Source organism: Halichoeres trimaculatus, unplaced genomic scaffold (genome assembly GCF_033239565.1).
Source record: "Halichoeres trimaculatus isolate MK-OKI-2021-1 unplaced genomic scaffold, fHalTri1.1 fHalTri1_scaffold_8, whole genome shotgun sequence".
NCBI lineage: Eukaryota > Metazoa > Chordata > Actinopteri > Labriformes > Labridae > Halichoeres > Halichoeres trimaculatus.
In genome coordinates this window covers 36,340,624-36,363,227 of record NW_027437186.1, presented here as the reverse complement: position 1 = coordinate 36,363,227, position 22,604 = coordinate 36,340,624, and the positions used below count along the sequence as shown (strand labels likewise).

Sequence of the window (22,604 nt, the reverse complement as noted above, 5' to 3'; positions counted from 1 at the left end):
TGACCAATAAAATCAATTGAAAAATAAATCAATCATAAAATAATATAATATTAACAATAAAAATTATATATATATATATATATATATATATATATATATATATATATATATATATATATATATATATATATATATATATTTGACTCAGTAATAAACTTGATAATTACTTTAAAAAGTTTGAAAAACTGACTTTTCCCACTTGATCCAAGCAAAGCTTTACTTCTCTGTGAACTGGTACCTTTAAAAATAATCATTACCATTCTGCTTGCTCCAGTGTTTTTTTGTATATGTGTTATTGACGTTGTGTTTGACCTTTGTATGAAAAAAAATCAATTAATATATTACGACCAAAAACAAGTTTGAAATAAACCAAACTCAAATGTTTTAACAAGGAACAATTTCTATTTAATAATTATGTACAGAAAATAGAGCGTACTTTTGAAATCAGTAAAAGACTCATATAAACCCACACAGACCTCTTGATAATCTGCACACTCTGCTCTTCTTACTGAGACACTGTTATTGTCTGACATGACACGTTTAAATAAAGTTACAGTGAAAAAAAAAAAGCAGGAACTGACTGCTCCTCGTTTCTAAAGTGTAAACAGGATCACTCCTCGTCAGTTTGTTGTTGTTTTGAAATGAAGAGAAAGTGAAGAGACATGGAGCTGACTGAGGAGCAGATCAGAGAAGCTCAAACTGAGCTGAAGAGATTTTTACCTCGATCTCTACATGTGAGTCCAAACAGGTCCATAAGTCATGAGTTCTTCACTTTCTATCTGTATGATCTGTTTTCTCATTCATTTTTGAATACATCTGAACATTTTTATTACTGAAAAGAACAATTCACTGTGATCATATCTGACTGACAAATGTTTTTATGACACTTCACTTTCTTTTTTTCAGGTTTATGGTTTTTTGCTGCTCAGAAACTCAGTCACTCCAGAGTCTGTGGCTGTTTTCGTGGACAGGTGGCCTGACTTCAGAGTTTTAGTTTGCAGACCACAAGCTGAAGAGGTAATGTCAGAAACTCCAGGTACAGTGGGACGGTTTCTGGAGCAGACTGGACATAGTTTTTATACCTGTAGTCTTACTACACACATTAATAATGAATTTATTTCTATGTAAATAAAAATATTGTTCATCATAAACAAACCAACACCAGACTTAACCCTGTGCATTGCTACGATTAAGGTTAAGCCTCCAAGCTTCTATTTCAGGTCAGGATGAAAAAAGATGACTTTACAATCCCGACTGTAAAATAATGAGACAGTAAATTAGAATTATGTAATAAAAACTAAAAAAAAAATACAAAAACGAAGGTTATGAGATTATTAAGTCCAACAATGGGATGAAAAAAAAGTCATAACAAGGTTAAAAAGGTGAGTCCCATAATAAATCAAAATCATATAGATTTTATGATTTTATATATATATAAATATATATATATATATATATATATATATATATATATATATATATATATATATATATATATATATATATATATATATATAATTTAAAATTATAATTTTTCAAAAGTTATATCTGTAAGATAAAAATTCATGTTTTTTTAATAAAATAAAATTATGGGATAAAAGTTTGTATATGTAGGTATACGTAGAATATGTAGGTAAGTAATAATAATGAGATAAATCTCATTATTATGTGACAAAATATGAATAATGAGTGAAAAGGTCACAACTGTAACCTAATTTCTAATATTTTCTTGACATTTTGACTTTTTATGTCATAGTTATGACTCAATATTTGGATTTTTTTTATTTATTCAGAGCAAACATCCCTTTTTTTATACTTGGCAAAAAAAGGGCTTCCAGAGCAACTAGAGCTGTATGTTTTTGTAACAGACTTACAATTTGATTCTTTTACGATTTTTGGGGTTCTGATTTGAAATTGTGAAGCTTTGATATTTTTTATTTTTTGTTTTCTTCTTTAACACCAGACAATGTGAAAAAAGTCGAATGATGATGTCTTCAGACTTTATCAGGAGCCGTATTTTCCCTAAAACAGCACATCACATGAGTCAGTTTTTGAAATTTATTCAAGGGATCTGACATCTTAACTTTTTTCGAACCCAGCTTTTAAACAAAGATTGTAATCAAGAACTTCAGTTTGAAAAAACTGTTTTCAAAATGACAGAAAAACCTCTTTGTTCCATCTTTGGCCGTGTAATGAATGTATTTAACAAATAAAGTGGTTTTTAGCCTACCTGCTGTTATAAATTTACAGTGTGTCTGTTGTTTTTCTTACAGAAAGGAGATTTCTTCAAAGACGTTCTCGTATTCGCCAACGATGAAACTATTCTGAAGGAAATCATAAAGAGGCCGAACGTTATTAACTGGAACAAGCAGGTCTGCTTTGGTAAAAAAACACTTTTTGATTATTTTCTTTTTCTACTCGTACTTAATGACACCAATGAACATCATGTTAAAGCATCTGTTCGCAGCTTCTTTATTTAGACTTTTTTTTTTTTTAATTTGGTTTAAATTTGATATTCAATGCTTAGCTTATGAAAAGTACATAGCAGAGTATTAATTATTTCCTCTCTACGTGGCCTGAAATCCTTTCTGTGACTGAGAGGACTAAATGGCTCCTGGTAACTAAATCCAGACCCTTGACCTAAAACCGTATCTTCAGCACTTTAGATATATAATAAACTTTATTGAGTTCAGAGTCCTCCAATCCTCAAGGTGAATCTGTCATTGATCTGAGAAAGTTCTGGTGCCATCCCACTTCATTTCTCTGCTATAACACGCGTGAATAATTACCTGGATGAAGATTAGACTGAATGAACAGAAACTTTAAGTATCCTTTAATCAAACACCTTTAAAAGTGGAAAGAAACACAAAAACAACACATTTCAAAGCTGTTTGAGGAAATAAACATGATGGAAATGATCTTAAATGAAATAAATAACATCTTGGTTCCGTTTTAGGATTGAATCATCAACACATGGAAATATTCAAAGCTGTGGCGTCTGAACACAAAGTGCCCGGCTGTGAACATGCAGTGTGTCACGTGATGATCCTGGAGGATGTTTCCAAACTTCCTGCAATAGACAGGTAAAGGTTTTCCATCCAGGGATTCCTTAAAAAAACACAAATCAGTCATTTAAAAGGCCAAACTAAGAGTAGAGGAAAAAATCCTGATTCAACAAATCTTATCTCTGCATTAAAAACTTGTGTTTCTGTCTCCTCCAGCTCAGGGATCTCCCTCAGCTCTCTGGATGAATCCCACATCAGCTTGCTGAATGAAACCTGGAAGTTCGGACAGTGTGCTGAAGCTCTCAGGATGATCCGCAACAACCTCTCCAACTTCCCGTCCTGCTGCGTCCTGGATGCTGAAGGAAAGCCCGTGGCCTGGATGCTGATGTACAACAGCTCAGCCTTAGGCATGTTATACACGCTGCCAGAGCACAGAGGGAAAGGTTACGCCAAAGTCCTGATCTGCACCATGGCCCAGAGGCTCCATGCTGAGGGGTACCCGGTCTACTGCTTCGTAGAGGAGGAGAACGCGCTCTCCTACAGGATCTTTACAAAGCTGGGCTTCACTGAGGACCCCTCATACAGGGCTGCGTGGTTTAGAGTAAATGAAGATGGAACACCTTAGGACAGGTATTTTACAGGTGTTAGGTAATATAATGTAAGTTGGGGAACAGTTGGGGGAGCTGGAAGCAGCCGCTGAGATCTCTCATCTCTCTTCTGAAGGAGTATTGGACGCTTGATTGGATCTGAAACCACAAGAAAATAAGAATCATCACATCTATCACCAACGTGTAGAAATCAAAGACACTTTTTGTCTGAGTTGTTGAAATCAAAACTGTGTTTAAATATTGGGAGTCTTTCATACTTTTGTTCTTGTTAATCAAATAAGTGACCAATAAATAATTGCTGAAAGATTTTATTACTTTTTAGTGTCTTCTCTTTTCGGCTTTGTATCAAATTTTTCTCATTTTCTATAAGGTTTTGTGTTTTGCTGTTTCTTCTATTTGTAGTTATGTCTATACTGAATTAGTTGTGCCTGTCTTGTTTATATCTTTGTTTGGGACCCCCTCATACACAAGATGATTCATCTGAAGGAGCTTTCCCATCAAGAAATAAACTGTAAATGTCACTTTTAAAACTTATAGTTCTGGTATATTTTAAAAGTCACATAAAGAAAATGTAACCACATGCTAATGAAGCAGTACACAAAGTTTAATTTGTTATTTACTTTTCAGTTTTTTTTAATTTTCTACTCTTTAATGTAAAATAAATAATCTATATATTATTCATTATAATTGTCATTATTATTATTATTTTCATTTTGATTTTTTATTTTTTAAGATATTTTTGGGGGCTTTGAAGGCTTTAATCAGAGAAAAGAGAGGTATATATATATATATATATATATATATATATATATATATATATATATATATATAAAAGCCCAAAATAATAACTTAAAACAATAAATAAATATATATAAATATATATATAATATATAATCATATATATAATCATATATATATATATATATATATATATATATATATATATATATATATATATATATATTTATTTATTTATATATATATATATATATATATATATATATATATATATATATATATATATATATATATATATATATTCATTATTATTTAATTAATATTATCATTTTATTTATTTATTGTTTTAAGTTATTATTTTGGGCTTTTATGCATTTAATCAGATAAAGGAAAGGAAATGGAAATATATTTTATTATTTTTGTTATTTTTAATTTAATTTTTTTTCTAAGTTATTTTTGGGCTTTTAGGTCTTTATCAGAGAAAGTAGGAAAACATATTTACATATATATACATATATATTTGTTTAGTATTTTAATTTTCTCTCTTTCATGTAAAATTAATAAATATATACATATATTCATTATAATTATCATTATTATTTTGTATATAAATATAAATATATATATATATATATATATATATATATATATATATATATATATATATATATATATATATATATATATATATAATTCATTAATATTTTATTTTTATCATTTTTAAAAAAAATATTATTTTAAGATATTTTGGGGGCTTTTATGCCTTCTATCAGAGAAAGGAGAAAAATGGATTTTTATATAATTCATTATTATAGAGCAGGAAACCAGGTGATGAACCTCATGGAGTGCAACCTGGACCAACAGGCCGTCTTTGCTGTGGATGCTACAATATTTTGTCCCCAGATTATTCTATTTTAAAAACTCCCAGATTCTCTGCTCATCACATCCTTCATGCGTCTCCATTTGTCAAGACTTGACTTGTCTGTCAGTGATAAAAAGTAGAACTCACAAGTCGAGTAAATGATGAAAGTATTGAAACAAATCAATTCTGGTGAGTTTCTTTGAAAAAGGGAAAGACTCGGTGCTGAGACAGCAGATGACTCAAATGCTGCCAAGAAAAAGAAAGCTGCATTTCTCAGGAAATACCAGGAATCCTACTTCATATACAACCAAACTGAGTATCACTGTCTCCTGTCACTTCAGATTTGACTCAGAGCTATCACTGCTCCTGTGTTATAGTGAGTTATGTTTTTAAATAAAGGATATAAATGATTGTTTTTGCTTGCTTTCATGCTAAATTTGACGTTGCATCAATACTTGATGCTTCCTCATGGTGGCACTAAAGACATCATTCCTGAACTTCACCCATCTGGGGCATTTTTGTCCGTTTATGTTATTCATGTTCTGGGTGTATCTGTGTGTGTGATATTAAAGGGACGGTGAAACTGTGAGATGTCTTTACCTCTGCTCATTAAACTTCTCTAGACGAAGCAGCCAAGTCTTCCAGTTTTCTAACATCAGCTCAGAGTTCAGCTGATGAGCGTGGCCGGGGGATCCGTCCTTGTAGGCAACAACAATCAGTCCATTTTCAACCTGAGATTAAGAGATACCAGTGAAGAACATACAGCTATTACTCCAGGAGAAGAAAAGAGATTTGTGTGACACACATTAACACTCTTGTAAAAGTCAAAGTGCGATTTTCCCCTTCTTCAGGCTTAGGCTAAAATGTTGAGATTATTTTAAGAGCGTTTGTACTTCTTTACTTCCTACTTTTGGTGGTTATGAGGTTTTCTTGTGTAACAGTTTACAATCAGAGAGCACCATATTATCCACCCCTTCACATTACCTGGTATTTGTAGTTGCTATCATTGTTCAGAGCCCCTGCGTAAGCTGCCACCTGTACGGGGTTGTCGTATGTGTTGCTCAGGAATGGTTTGGGCTTCTCTGACGTCTTCCAGTCAATCACACAAAGCACACCCCTAAAGACATTAAAAAAAGTTGTGAGAGCAAAGTCAAATCGTGTCTAAATGAGAGAATGAGAAATGAGATTAACTTCTGTCTTTGGATGGTTAATATACCTGTAGCGAGCGACACAATCAGCAATCCCCAGGTAGTTCAGCGCGTCGTGTTTCACAGTGCTTTCAATGGCTCTCACTGCGCTGACATCCTCCAGAATGTGAGAGACGCTTTCCATGTAGCCCTGCACCTCAGGCGGATACTTCTGAGTCTCTGCTGGATCTTTATTCCTCCATGTTCCTCCTGAGGACAAAACTTCCTCCAGCGCTGAATGGAAAAGCCTCCCCTGCCTGAATAAATCTGAGAGAAAAAAAACACCTGTGAGAATGGATCATAATCTGAGGTTTCTCTATCTACAAAAAATTATATATAAAACATTTTTGCCAGAACTTAAGTCTATCATATCTCCAAAACAACCATATTTTAAGTCTGATCTTCCCAAATTAAGAATAATAAGGTTACCAAATGTACAAAATCAGGGCTTATCACCCCATTATCCTATAAAAATGTGACTTTTAAGTTTTGGTGCACCACAATAGACTAAGACATGAATAAGACAAAATAAAGTTTTGATAGATGCTAAATGTATGGAGGTTTTTTTAAGTGTGTCTCTCTTTTCAGCTTTTTCTCATATTCTGTAAGGTTTTGTGTTTTGCTGTTTCTTCTATTTGTTGTTATGTCTATACTGAATTAGTTGTGCCTGTCTTGTTTATATCTTTGTTTGGGACCCCCTCATACACAAGATGATTCATCTGAAGGGGCTTTCCCATCAAGAAATAAACTGTAAATGTCACTTTTAAAACTTATAGTTCTGGTATATTTTAAAAGTCACATAAAGAAAATGTAACCACAAGCTCATGAAGCAGTACACAAAGTTTAATTTATTACTTACCTCTCAGTTTTTTTAATTTTCTAATCTTTAATGTAAAATAAATAAATCTATATATAATTCATTATAATTGTCATTATTATTTTCATTTTTATTTTAATTTTTTATATATTTTTAAGGTATTTTTTGGGGCTTTTATGGCTTTAATCAGAGAAAAGAGAGGTCTATATATATATATATATATATATATATATATATATATATATATATATATATATATATATATATATATATATATATATATAAAATTATTATTTTATTATTATTATTTTATTTATTCATTGTTTTAAGTTATTTTTTCTGGGTTTATGCTTTCTATTAGAGAAAGGAGAGGAAAATGGGTATATATCTTTGAATATGATTGCTATTTTTATTTTTTTATTTTTTTTCTAAGTTATTTTTTGTGTTTTTATGCCTTTAGCTAGTTTTAGTTTTACTTTGATGAAAGCTTCAACATTTAGACATTTTTCTGTTTATTCTGCCATCATAAATTCAACATCAAAGAATATAAACAGGACTGGAAAGTTAAAGTTACTGCTTTATATCCGCATAAGTGTTCACATTTAACTCATTCTTCTTTGTGTTTTGAAACTCAATAGTGATAAAGGGAGTTAAATCTTAATGTTGCGCAATAGAAAGCGAAACTCTTATTCCTGAGAAATGAAACCGAGTAAAAAAAAATCGCAAATACTATCAAGAAAAAAATATAAAACTGTGTTATGACTCAAGTTCTGCTGGAGTCAAAATCTATTTTAAAAAATACAACTTGATAAAAACATTAATATGTTTTGAGGGAAAGAAACAGGTGTTATAATAAAGATATGATTTAATAAACACCCTTTTTTCTTGATAAACTTACTCTGGCCGTACTCTTTGAATCCATCCTCTCCAAGCTCTGCGATCATCCTCTTCTTCCACCTCTCCAGGTAGAAGACCTGCTCCGGGGACAGGGTCTGCTGGAGGACACGGGTCACACTCGGAATCGAGAACCTGCCCTGGTTCCTAGTTAACATAATCCGAGCTGGAGGTCCTGATTCTGGCTCCTCTAGTTCTTGATCATCCTCTGAATGTGAGAAAGGATGAAATACTTTTGGTTCGCTCATCTCTGGTCTTGGAGCAGGAGTTTGAGCTTTGATAACAGGTCCGTACACTTGCTCGTCCTCTGCCAGGAGCGTTTCTGGGGTTTGGGAGCTCACCCTGGCTGACATGACGGATTTTACTAGAGAAGAGTAGCGTTCACTGTCCACAGAGCTGTAAGGGCTTTGTCTCTTTGAGGACTTTAGGCAAAGGCACACTGATAAATACCTCACAAAGAGGGAGGGGTACTGAGGTAGACTGGTGCCTCCAGCACGACACAACACGCGTGTAAAAGTAAACATTTTGGCGACTATTTAACAAAAACAAAGAAGAACTACATCGGGTTAGATTCGAGACTACAGTAACAGGCAGTGGTTTAGATGTTTAAACGGTACATATAAGGTTTTACAGTCATATTGCAGGGGGTACTTGCCCTAACATGTTCCAGATAAACTCGCTTAGTAAAAGAAAAACTGTTTCTAAACGACGCGCCTCTTCGGTTGCACACACTTCCGGTTTGTTTTTTTCAATAACTTTATTACTCGTTTGTTACAGGTATCGATCTTTTGATGTGTTTTTATTTTTTGAAAAAAGTCTTTCATAGTGTTTTGTTGATTTTCAATGTTTTTTTTTTTAAATAATTTTCATGAAGAGGTTAAAAATAAAAGTCGATATTTTTATAACATAGACTAGCCTCAATGGTCAGCGGCACAAACATGCCATGAAACGCAAATAAATAAATAAATAAATAAATAAATAAATAAATAAATAAATAAATAAATAAATAAAATAAAGTAAAGTAAAACAAAATAAAAAAAAAAAGTTTTTTTATCTTTTTGACCACATCTCTTTTTGTCTCAGTACAAAAAAATCTAGTCTTTGAAAAAAGTCTTTTTTAGTCTTTTGTTGATTTTTGATGGTTTTTTTTAAATTTTTTTTATTCATTTTCATTAAGAGGTTAAAAATAAAAGGTCGATATTTTATAACACAGACTAGCCTTAATGGTCAGCGGCACAAACATGCTATGAAACGCAAATAAATAAATAAATTAAATTAAATAAAATACTACTACTACTACTACTACTACTACCACTACTACCACTACTACTGCTACTACTACTACTACTACTACTACTAATAATAATAATAATAATAATAATAATAATAATAATAATAATAATAATTATAATACTAATAATAATAATAATAAATAATAATAATAATAATAAACTTCACATTTCTTTGTGAGCAATGACACATTGTGTTATTTTACCTATACTTTTTTCTATTCATTCAAATACTATAGTCATGTTATTCTGTGACTATCATAGACTGTAAAAAAAAAAAATCTATATGCAGTCTATGGTGAATATGGGCCTTAAGCCAACTCATAACCGTTATTGTAGGGTCGTAAGTATAAATAAAAACCCAAGAAATTACTCAAATCATGTCTCGACACAAAAGGTCATCAACATTGTTTTGTAATTAAATTCACAAAATCAAGGTTTGATGATAATGCGGGGCAAGAGCATGGTCAAAATATACTCTTCAAACAGTAGTGTATCAACAAAATCATCCTCAATAACCATAAAAACAAGTGAAAAAACGTAGCCAGATAAGGGAAGAAATAATATTTGATAACTGTACTTCAATTTTAATAATGTTATGCTTAGAGCTGAATGTTCCACTTTCTTAGCACCTGTCGAACTTTAATAACTACATTACCCACAATCTGCAGTGTATCGTTTAAATATGTCCCCATAGCTTTGACGTCATGATGGTAAATTATCATTACTCCCATCAACTTTTTACACCGTTTTAACACATTCATTGTTATGTGATGGTCAAAAGATAAAAAACGTATTTTAAAATCTTGAAGAAAAACATTTTTCATAATGCGGTCAGCCTTCTCAAAACTGCTCAGAGACACAGACAGAGTGTTACTGATAATATAAACAGCCAATCGGAGTGTACGCAAGCTCAACACCAACCAATGAAAAACTCAAAGAGGCGGGACTTAATATTTTAGTATGGGGTCAAAAAAAACGTTTTGACAGCTCAACAGATAGCTAACCATCCAACGGAGGGAGAGCTTCCTGCCTCAATATAGTTTTTTTATTGGATTGGTGGCCTGGTTTGTGTTTCATTTAATTAAATATCCATCATGTCATCCCCCGTTGACGACAGCGATAAGGAAAAGGTAAGTTAAAGTCAGCTCTAGTTGCGGTAAACCACATTAGCTAACATTAACGGTTGCTTGTAGTGAAGTTATTGCCGCTTACTTGTGTTGTTTTCTGTATGCTAGCTTCTTGCTAAGCTAGCTAATCGATACTCTATTGATATTTATTTATATTATTGAACGCATTGTGTGAGCTGCATATGTGGAAAAAGGGGTTGTGTTTCATTTGTATCCCATTTCCTGGACGTGTTTCGACATGCAGCACAGATTATCAATTGAACCGTAAATTACGTTGAAGTTACACGAAAGTAAACGCAGTGTTGCACGGGGGCAAGGGGTATAATTACAAAGGGGCACAGCACATTGTAGAGGGCATTGTGGACTTATAAATATTGGTGATTAACGGATAAACAAACAGGATGAAATCTCTCTAATGCCAGAAAATCCAGTCTCTGTGGCAGGAAAAGGCAGGCCGGTGAACTGAACATTCGTCTGAATTCCTATAGTCAGTTAAACCGCTTCACAGAGTAACTGTTTTCGTGGCCGTGGGATGGTTTTTGAAAAAGACACGTCGTAAGTAGGTCATCTGCAAATACAAATGATAATCCAGTTGTAATTGCTGTTTGAGACTTTGGCTACTTACAAAACTGTGCAAACATCCAGTTCAGCTTTATGCAGGAATGGAAAAATAGTTATCTTACTTTCTTTATTTGTCAAGTTATTTGATTCCTATATGAATAACTAAGGGCAGGAAGTGTTATTAATCCACAGCTATAACTGCTTAATTTGGGGTTTCCGTTACTTAAGATGAATGTTTTTCAAAATTTTATGTTATATCAAAAGAAATTTCCTTTGAACAAAACATCCACATCATCTAAACATTAGGTAGTGTTACTTTAAAATGCTGCCTAGATGCACAATTTCAGTATTTGCACATTCATGTAGCTTTGTAGCTTCTTTCTTTTCACTCATTTTGTTGTTTATATCATTCATTTTATTCCCGCACAGTTGTCGTTTGGAAGTAGTCCTCCAATATACTTTGCTGCTTTTATTTAAGACCATTTTTGTGTTAGCTGTTGAGGACCTAAAATCTCGAGCATGTACACCACCCTGGTATTAGGCCTGTCACAATAACAAATTTTGCTAGACGATAATTTTCCAAAATATTATTGCCGATAAATGATATTATTGTCGATATTCTTTTGATTTTTTTCCATTTTTTCATTGATGTAATTATGATAAATGGGATAATAAAGTGAGTACACTCTATCAAAAGCAAGAAACTTTAATTTCTTAAGAGTATTTAACTGTAATTAAAAGGTCAGGATCTTTTAAATAAAATAAATGAAACAAAAAATATAATAAATTTAACAAACAAGAAAGAGAAAAAAAAATACAATGGAAAATGAAATGGACTCTCTTTTGGAAAAAAATAGATGTCAATGAAAATAATTAATACTAATCAAAAACAATAAAACATAGACCTTGTCTCTAAAGAAAAAAACAACAACAATAAAAACTATAGCCTAAATAAAAGGGAGTTTATTCAGTTCCTGAATTGTTTGTAACATGTACTTTTCCCCAGTCAATCCGTACTGTCTGTCAAACATTTTTAACATTTCTGGATTTCAACTGTATTGACGGGCTGCATTTCTTTGGCAATGTAGCTGTCTTTGATCGCCACCATTTGGCACTTTTATTTCTATTTACTTTGCCGACCAAAAGCCTCAGTAGGAGCGGATTGTCAAAGAACAAGGCTCCGCTGCACCTCCCCTTCTTCTTCTTCGTCGTCACTATTTTCAAACAAATGCGACATATCAGCTCGTTGGTGTTCATGAGCTCACACTTTGTTCATTCTGATAAAAAACTAAATATTCCCACACTGGGACTGTGGCAGGCGGCTTAAGAACCGTATCTTTCGTGCCATCACTCATATTAACGTGTGTTTCCTCCTTACCCCTCAGGACGCTCGCTTCAGCTCTCTCCGTGTGTACTTGTGAGCAGCCCTGTCTTCACCCCAAAGATCGCATTTTTGACAGATGCTCACTCCGCTATAAATCCGCTAAATCAGCTATAGAACCCATACACCCTGATGTTAGGAAAGATAGATGTAGTGAGCCTTCTTCTCATTCAGCCTCTTTGGTCCAAAGAGAGGAGGAAAACAAACATGCATGCACGCGTCAGTTTATCGAGGCTGGCAAACTTACCGAGGACGTTTTTATTTATCGGGCGGTTAATTGATTTATTGATTATCGTGACAGGCCTACCTGGTATCAAAACCTAAATCAAACTACTGTTTTTATTCTTATCTACAAGTGAGTGAATCTTCACTGCAAGCAAGGTAGGAGTCTTTTCCCACCATTAGATACAAAACTAACGGCCTCTGGCTATTGCAAACTCCACCAACCTCCCACTCCCAGCTTGAAGCTCATGAAAAAGAGATTTGTATGAAGAGTTGTGGATTTATGAATTCAGAAGGCCTCTCTTCACAAAAATGTTTTTTTCTGGATGATGAAGAAAAAGCAACAGGTCACAGACTATATTTGAAAAACTTGTGTTTGGATCTTCTTGTCTATTTTAACTTCCACCCAAGTTGCCCTCACCCAGAAGAGACCCAGCTTATTTTGATGTTTTGAATTAGACAGAGAGGAAATTTATTTTCTGGGGCGATGTAGCAGAACATTCCTCTGCAGTGTTTGTGTTTTGTTTTGACTCCAGAAAATAAGTATTTGCATCCTTGAGTTCTTGAAAGACACCTTGAAACTGTATTTTCACATGATCAGTCATGTATTTTATGTGCAGACATGAGAGCTATGTGCATTTTTTTCCCACATTAGATGCGCTCTGTGTCTGTGGATCTAAACAACGATGCTTCTCTTCTCATTGACATTCCTGATGCGCTCTGTGAAAGGGACAAAGTCAAGTTTACTGTCCACACCAAGGTAAAGCAACAAACTGTGCATTCCTCCACGCAGACGCTCTCCTGTCCTTGAAAGTTTTAAATACACAATGTTTTCAAGTAATGTTACAGTAAACTTACGTCTCCTTCCAGACCACGTTAAACTGTTTCCAGAAGCCTGAGTTCTCTGTCCCCAGGCAGCACGAAGACTTCATCTGGCTACACGACACTCTGGTTGAGACAGAGGACTACGCAGGACTAATAGTATGTTTGTCTTTTTGCAGCCTTGACTCGAATAAATACCAAGTTGGTAATGTCACTATTTGTCTTGAGGCATGTGTAGTTAAGAAAAGGAAGGAGGAATTTCAGTTGCGTCATATTTTAAGAGACCTCATATGTCATTCTTGTTTTTTGGTATTGAAACAGTCAGATTGTTTATCGTTCACAGATTCCTCCAGCGCCCCCGAAGCCTGACTTTGAGAGCCCGAGGGAGAAGATGCACAAACTGGGTGAAGGTGAAGCGACGATGACAAAGGAGGAATATACTAAAATGAAGCAGGAGCTGGAGGCGTGAGTGTGTACTCAAAAATACAAAACAAACAATCCAATCTTTAGCACGCTGCATCTTTTTTTAACATGCGGCCTGTTGTTGTCTTTTCAGAGAATACCTGGCTGTGTTCAAGAAAACGGTTCAAGTGCACGAAGTCTTCCTGCAGAGACTGTCCTCGCACCCTGTTCTAAGCAAAGACAGAAACTTCCAGATCTTCTTAGAGTATGACCAGGATGTGAGTTCCCCATAATGCTGACTTCCTGTCCTGAGCAGTCGGTTGGAAAGAGAGGAAGTGGAGTTTACTGGAGCCTTGTGACACACAGCTTCCATCCTGCTGTGATCAGCAGTTCTGCTTATCTATAAAGTCTTTGTCAGTCGTAGCTCAGAGTTGGACACTTTATTTACTAATATGCTCGTTTCAGACAAGAGGTGGATTCATGTCAAACAAACTGAAAAGCTTAAAGATTTAACAAAATGCTTTTTAAATGTTGTCATTTCAGCTGAGTGTGAGGAGAAAGAACGCCAAGGAAATGTTTGGCGGATTCTTTAAAAACATGGTGAAAACAGCTGATGAGGTCCTTATCTCAGGAATAAAGGTGAGGCCTCCTGACTGTCCATGCATGACAGAAGTCACAGGTGCATGCTCGTCACCTTAACCTTTGTGTGTGTGTGTGTGTGTGTGTGTGTGTGTGTGTGTGTGTTTCATCTTCAGGAAGTGGATGAATTTTTTGAGCAGGAGAAGACGTTCCTGCTCGACTATTACAGCAAGATAAAAGATTCAACCGCCAAAGCAGAGAAAATGACCCGCTCACATAAAAGTAACAAAAGTTTCTTACCTCTGTCGAGATAAAATGCACGTTAGCTAGAATCAAAGATGAACGGACTAGTGTCTTTTTCAATATATTTCTCAATTTAACAGAAAAGACCAAAGTTAAAGTAATCATATGAAATAAACAGACTATCAGTGCACCAAAGCATCCTTATGTTTTGATAATTTCCTGTTTTTACAGACATCGCTGATGATTACATCCACGTCTCTGCCACCCTGAACAGCCTCTCTGCTGACGACAGCACCGCAAACAAGAAGTAAGCGAACATATTCTTATATATCTGTTCAGAAACATTTAATGATAACTAGGGCTGTCATTTTAATGCATTAATTAGATTAGTTAATTACTAGTGCTGTCAGGCGATTAAAAAATTCAATCTAATTAATTACAGGATTTGTAATTAATTAGATTGAATTAATCGCATTTTAATCTCATATCTTCTTAAGGTCCCAAAATAAAGAATTTGAATTCCAGGACATTAAAAGACATTAAAAAACATTTACTAATAAGGTGGGAATATAAACAACACATTTTTAGGTACCCTGATGCATAAGGAACACATGAAAAAAGTTTCATGGTTCTGTCTTTACAAAATCTACACAGTCCTGCACCTAAGATAAGCTGATTTGATTTTTAGGACGGTTTTTGCTTCTGTCACATTTTTACTCGATGTGGACTCGATTTTCACTGCAATATGAACTTCTATACTTCTATGAGGTCAGGAGAACCAGGGCTAAAGACTAAAAACTGTGAGGAACTATGTACAAAACACTTTATTCAAGTCTTGGATCAAAGAAAAGTGAAGTATTCTCAGTTTAACAAGCTCTGAACACAGAAACTGTTGCTGATTGGTGCAGAGCAGCCCCAAGCTGAAACATGACACCAGGAAGATGGAAGGAAATTTTCAAAGAATTCTTTAGATTAAAATACAGGATATATATCGATCATTCAGGGCTTGTTTGATGCAGTAAAGAGTGTAGAATTATCTGTGTTTTACAGAATTGAGCAAATGGTTGATTTTTTGCAGATTTTCAAAAAGGACGTGTGAATAAACGAGATGTGGACGGCAGTCCCCCAAAAATCACCCCCCGGTTTAAAGCATGTTGCTGACGTCAAGTGTGATTTGAATCAAAAGCAAAGCTGCTAATGTTTAATATTTTGGCTCTCCTGTTTCTTCTCAGGCACCTGGAGAAGTTGGCCGACCTGTTTGAGAAGCTCAGGGTGAGGAAGACTTTGATCGACCTTCTGTAAATATTTGTTCTGATTTATGTTTGCATTCGCTGCCATGGCGTTGTTTGTGTCCCTGCAGAAAGTGGAGGGGAGAGTAGCGTCTGACCAGGAGCTGAAGCTCACAGAGCTGCTGAGATACTACATGAGAGACATCCAGGCCGCCAAGGTCAGACATATTTATTTGATTACTTCACACGAGAAGCACAGATTCATGTCTAAGTTTCATGCTCTGGTGTGTTTTAAACATGCTGAACTGATTTCCTGATCAGGGTACAGTTTTATTTCTTGTTGTGTCTACGTCTGCAGCATTTTCTTTACACACAGAGGCTTTAATATTCAAGCTATCTCTACACCCCAGGACCTCCTGTACCGGCGAGCCCGGGCATTAGCTGACTACGAGAACTCCAACAAAGCTTTGGACAAAGCTCGACTGAAGAGTAAAGACATCCCCCAGGCGGAGGAGCACCAGCAGCACTGCCTGCAGAAATTCGACAAGCTCTCAGAGTCTGGGAAGAAAGGTTTGTGTTTTTCATAAGAGATGCTGCCTCGCTCTGTGCTTGTTTTAGGTTTGTAGCACAGAAAGCACTGTGTTGTGTTTTTTATTCACCCGATGACGATGTTTCCACAGAGCTGACCAGTTTTAAAGGCAGGCGTGTCGTGGCCTTCAGGAAGAACCTCATAGAGATGGCTGAGCTGGAGATAAAACACGCCAAGGTGAGCAGTAAAATGCACCTGACTGAGACATGCTTTTGTTTTTTCTGTTCTGGCTATGAACACTTACAGGAAATAATTTCATATTCAGGTTGACAATCCACCTTAACTGGAGAACAAAGTTTGTTGTGGTCAAAGTTGAAAAAAAAAGCTTCACTGTGCCACTGGAAGCTGTAAACAATAGATTTCTTTATTAAGTTCATCTACTTCCTTTTCTGCTCAGTGAAGTTAATCATTGACACTTTATTGCCCCCAAAGACAATATCTTACATTACAGAAACAAAACTCTCTGATTTGAAAATGTGCTTCCTCTTTTATCCTTATCTCTGTGACTGTATTGTGACATTTTGCAGATCTTTAGAAAGTTTCTCTGCTGCCACACTTTGATTTTTGTGTGATTGACTTTTCTAAAACATTAAGCTTCAGATTCATCAGTTTTTGCTTTTAAGGCCAGGAAATGCGGTGAAAAAATGTACCTGTTTTTAGGAATTTGAGATCATGAACTGAAACTTTAACGCAGTTGTGACAAGGGATGCATCGATAAAGCTGGATCGGTGTCGGTGGGAAGGGTCTAATCCTTGGTGCCGATCCAGGGAAACAGTTTTCTCCCTTTTCTTTTTTACTGGTGCTCTTGGATACTTGATTTGTAATGTTTCCTCTGATGCACTTCATTTGTTTTTTGCTGAGCACCAGCCTTACAGGGTAAAATTACAGTTGAATACTAATGTCTGCACATTCTGAAGCATTCTGGGTTTATATTGAAGAATAAGTATGTTAAATTGAAAAAAAAAATATATATATATATATATATATATATATATATATATATATATATATATATATATATATATATATATATAAATATAGATAAATATATATATATATAAATATATATATATATATATATATATATATATATATATATATATATATATATATATATATATATATATATATATATATATATATATATATATATATAGTTAAAAAAAATGATATTTTTTACCACACAAACACAAAAAAGTACCGACTACCGGTTGTCAGGTACCAGTAATCGGTACCGTATCATTCGGAATGTGAAAGGTAACCATCCCTAGGTATCGGTATTGGTCGATACCCAAAGCCCAGGTATCGGTATTGGAACCAGAAAATTTGGATCGGTTCATCCCTAGTTCTGACTGACACTGTTTTTTTCAAAATCACCCAAATCTGGTAAAAAAAGAAAAACAGATCAATATTCTTTCTGAAATTCAAACACACATGCTCCTAAAGCTGATTATACCATGGTCTGGGTGAATACTCGATTCTGATTGGGTGCTGGGTGTCTATTAAAAAGTGTTGTGGGACACCGATAAAAAAATCACCTGATTGTTCTTAATAATTGCGCTGCCTCAAATGCTACTTAAATAATCAGAGCGATCATTAGTTTAATGATCAGAGGATGCCAAACAAATTTTCCCATCATCCTTTGACTCACATAAGCGATAAGAGATGGACTTGCCCTCTGAAATGATACTTTATATCACGTAACATAACATTAAGCATATATACCAGCTGCAGCCGACTGAGCTGCAGTTTCTGTGGCCAGAGTTGGTTACCTTGGCAACGCGTCACAATGAGAGATATTAAATAGTCTGCTCAGCTGCTTCTTGAGAAAAACATAAATTTTTAATTGTAAAAAGTAACATTAACGTATAAATAATTGATTTAATATTTATTTCTCTCTAAAGTGACCATGGTATAAGCTTTCTTACTTATAGTTGGAAATAAAAATGTGCTGATACGTCGCTCCCTGATCTAATCTGTTTTTCTCTTTCTCCACAGAACAATGTGACTCTATTGCAGGGATGCATCGACCTCTTAAAGAGTAACTGACGTGTTTTGCAGTATTCCTGTCCAACCATCACCAAGTGACCAGTCAAAGCAAAAGGAAATCTGGCATCCCGGGGCCTTGCACAGACAGAAATCCAAGCCCTCTCTTTACCCCCACCTATGGGTCTGATGCCACTTTTAAAACCTGCACGAGACCAAGTATCTTGTGAGCAGAATGTCTCCGTGTTTACAGAGTCCCTGCAGCCGCTCTTTTTCCAGTTTTCATGGAGTTTAATTAAATGCCTTTGAAGAATGAGGCTGCCGACATTAAGGACTTTCGTTACTTCGCAGCACAAAGAGAGGAGATTTTCTTTTTGGCACAAATCTCTTTCTTTCTCATTTTTATGTTGTGAGAAAATGAAAATTGCCTTTTGTTCATTTTTTCTGCCATGCACACCCAAAACGCTTCAGGGTTTCTTTCATAAGCTGTAACTATTGCTTAATCTGTTGGAGCTTTCTGCGTTTGCTATTGAAACAGTTTACAGAAGCAAATCTTGTGCCTGTAAAAACATCCTCATGCTCCACATTCCCCCGGCTCTGAAATTAAAGTACAACCAAACAAACCCTCAAGTACAGAAAAACTTGTGAAAGATCCGATTCAAGCGTTTAAAAATAGCAGCACTTCACCTCAGGAATGGACAGTTGGATCCGTCTCCACATTCTTGTTTGTAAGAAAACGGCCTCAGATCCCACAGATATCACAGACGCACACTAGTTTAGCAGATTTTGGATGAGTCAGAAGATTTCAGCGAGCGGTTGCGAAGGAGGAGAAAGTGAAAAAAAAGATGTTTCACATTTTCAAAGGGAATTTAATGTTAGTTTTATTTGCACAAACCCCCATGACACCCCCTGCACTTCCTGTCTGCAGCTTCTTCACCCATCAAGCTCTGCTCTTCCTCTCTGGACTTTTGCTTTGTGTCATTTCTGTTTTCTGATGTATCCTCCTTTGGTCTCTGATGTATCACACCTGATTTATTTACCAGAATCTTCTTTTTATTTTAAAGCATTATATATAAATATAAAGAAAAAAAAAGCTGCACTAAGAAAACAACAAAAAAAATTACTCTAAAATCACGACCAGGCTCAGTGAAGTGTGAAAATGCATCCTAGTTTTTTAAGAGATTGAATGTATTTCTAACGGATTCCAGCTGTGTTTCCTTCACATGCTCCTTTCATACGGAATATTAGCATTTTATAAATTTGTAATAATGGCATTGAATAAATACTACTTTCCCAAAATTGTTTGGCTTTCTCTTTTTTTTATAATTATATTTTGCTTTTATTTTGAAAGAACTTCAGAGAAACAGGAAATGTGGGGCAGTAGCCTCTAATTATGGGTCAGCGGCTAAACCAACTTTAATTTTCCCACTTTTTCAAGTGTTTTTTTTTTTTTTAGTTAATTCTTTCACTTTTCTTTATGATTAATTTAGGGCTGTGACTTTGACGCGTTGATTCGATTAATTAATTACACCGCACATTAACGTGTTAAAAAAATAATCGCAAGATTAACTCATTGGCTGCCAGCCATTTTCAGAGCATCTTGAATTATCTTTTAAGATCCAAACAATCTTGTTTTCTCTGACTATGTAAACACCAAAGTTACCTAAGAAGAGTGGACTCTCTTCTTTTATGTCTCTCTTCCTGTTTTTGGTCCAAAAAACTGACATTTCAAACTTTTTTGAGCGCTCCATCCTTTGATCCTGTCCATGATCTCTGTCGTCTTTTCTCACAATGGCGCCGCTCTTTCTCTCTGAACTACGGCGACACATCCTCAGTTGGAGCGTGAGCTGCCTGAACTTTTCTGGCTTGCAGCGTCTCGTTATGTCATCTCACATCTTCTCCTCGTATCCATGCTGAGCTCTCGTCCAAAGAGCGCAATTTTAAAAAAAAAGGACTGACAAATCTTCTCTTTTTCGTGTGTTTATTCAATTAGTCAAGCACTATCATTTTGTAATGCCCTACGGTTCAAATTACTTATGCGGGAAACTTAAGCAGGTATGAGATTAAAATGTCATTAATAAGATCATTTAATTACAAATCCTGTAATTAATTAGATTATTTTTTAATCGCCCAGGAGCACTATTTACCACATAACGGCTGATGAATATATTCGAAAGCAGTGTTCACAAAAAAAACATCTTCTGAACAAAATAAACAGGATTTTGTTGTTTAAACTTGTGTACGAGAATATTCAATGACTTAGTCTTCTACCAAAATCTGTTTGAATCAAAAAGCGTTGCTTCTGATGTTGAATATTGATGTGATTAATTACGATTAATTAATTACGAATGGCATAATTCATTCAATTTTGTTTTTAATCAAGTCCCACAACTAGATTAAATATTTAATAGAAAGACACTATTTGAATCACTTCAAATTATTTATGTGGGGACCTTTAGCAGATATGAGATTAAAATGCTATTAATATCAGTTATTTACAAATCCTGTAATTAATTAGATTATTTTTTAATCGCCTGACAGCACTATTTACCACATAACGGCTGATGACGACTCGAAAAGTAGTGTTCACAAAATAAACAGGATTTTGTTTGTTTAAACTTGTGTATGAGAATATTCAATGATTTAGTCTTCTACCAAAATCTGTTTGAATTAAAAAAGTGTTGCTTCTGATGTTGAATATTGATGCGATTAAAATCTGTTTAATTATGATTAATTAATTACTAATGGCGTAATTAATTCAATTAATTTTTTTTTAATCAAATCCCACAACTAGATTAATTATTTAATAGAAAGACACTATTTGACTCACCTATAACTTCTATTTGTGTCTGTACCACTAGGGGGCGATGTCTCTCCAATCTGGACTAATAACAACTATCTGTTAATCTCTTCCAATAACAGTTCCCACTTCTTAAAGGTGTTTATTTTTCTAGAAAAAGAACATGAAAGATGGAAATCACAGGTTGAGAAACTAAAAAAACACAGAACTTGACAGAAAACGGTCAAAGAAAAATGAGTCCTCCTGGTTTTTTTAAAGTTGTCAGAAAGATTTCTCTCACACCCACTGAATCCATCAAAAGACATACGATTGGACATTGAGCACATTAGCTCATATCCTCTGTTCTCGTGTGTCCTCTCAGATGTAGTGCAGGGCTCCTGAATTTAAACACAGCTGTATGTATGTTAGTGTTAAATCCATTGAGTGGACTGAACGCTGGGATGGGGCCGTGTGAGGCGTTGGGTAAGCTTTGAGGAAATGCCTCAGTGCTCAGGAGAATCACTATGATGCAAAATTGAAGCTTTACTTTTATGAGCGTCACTCAGCAACGAGACCTAAACAGAAAACAAGACATTAATCAGTTTCTCCCTGGAGGTCTCTGTATGAGAGAAACATCAACCTCAGTAACATTTGGAGAGCTTTCAAGACGCTTCATGCATCACTGCATCCTCTTATGGGAGGAATCCTGATGCTGCAGGTTTAGTCTCTGAAACTGAGGCTTGATCAGACCGGACTCAGAGGGAGACGTTGGTGTTAATCCACACACACACACATCTGGAAAAGGTCACACAGGATGAGGAGAACACATAACGTTTCATGTGTGTAGGTAGAGTATACCGTACCTGTTCATGAAAGACGTGTCAATATTGACAGCACTAATAGTGCAGGCACTTTGACTCAGATTCGGGTTCACTGATTGGATGGATCCAAAAACTGGAGCCAATGACATGGTAACACACTATCAGCTCAAACACCAGAGTTTGCCAAGAAGGATCAGAGCAAACAAAATTTGAAGGCACGGCATTAAAGAATGAATAACGACAGGTGATTACACGGATGAGTGGGTTTTGTAACAGGGAGAAGAGGAGCATGAACTTTTCCTTTCCTTTTATTTATTTATTTTATTTTTTGTTAGTTTTTAAATCAATAAGGGAAGTTGATTTTATTCAAGTCTGTTAAATAGTTTTGTTTAGTGATGTTAAAACTGTAAATATCATGATTTATAATAACATAAGACAACAAAAACAGATAAGGATAAGA

The 22,604-nt window shown here is 34.8% G+C and overlaps 3 protein-coding genes across 3 annotated transcripts; 2 read left to right on the top strand and 1 right to left on the bottom strand.

The window, feature by feature from the left end:
* Positions 1-579: 579 nt before the first annotated feature.
* Positions 580-3,630, top strand: LOC141795647 (glycine N-acyltransferase). The gene is made up of 5 exons (XM_074676617.1): positions 580-734; positions 907-1,017; positions 2,274-2,382; positions 2,957-3,083; positions 3,222-3,630. Exons 1-5 carry the CDS (start codon positions 663-665, stop codon positions 3,628-3,630), a joined length of 828 nt encoding a protein of 275 aa, XP_074532718.1. The 5' UTR covers positions 580-662.
* mgme1 (mitochondrial genome maintenance exonuclease 1) lies at positions 3,621-8,844 on the bottom strand. Its single transcript, XM_074676616.1, has 5 exons — positions 8,116-8,844; positions 6,430-6,667; positions 6,198-6,330; positions 5,814-5,944; positions 3,621-3,751 (listed from the first exon to the last, which is right to left on the bottom strand). The coding sequence occupies exons 1-5, from the start codon at positions 8,633-8,635 to the stop codon at positions 3,712-3,714; spliced, it is 1,062 nt and encodes a 353-aa protein (XP_074532717.1). The 5' UTR covers positions 8,636-8,844; the 3' UTR covers positions 3,621-3,711.
* A 1,524-nt stretch (positions 8,845-10,368) lies between these two features.
* On the top strand, positions 10,369-19,835 carry snx5 (sorting nexin 5). Its single transcript, XM_074676534.1, has 13 exons — positions 10,369-10,533; positions 13,350-13,454; positions 13,565-13,675; positions 13,860-13,981; positions 14,073-14,196; positions 14,462-14,557; positions 14,674-14,779; positions 14,972-15,047; positions 15,973-16,012; positions 16,101-16,187; positions 16,380-16,539; positions 16,650-16,735; positions 18,557-19,835. Exons 1-13 carry the CDS (start codon positions 10,498-10,500, stop codon positions 18,605-18,607), a joined length of 1,200 nt encoding a protein of 399 aa, XP_074532635.1. The 5' UTR covers positions 10,369-10,497; the 3' UTR covers positions 18,608-19,835.
* The last annotated feature ends 2,769 nt before the right edge of the window (positions 19,836-22,604 follow it).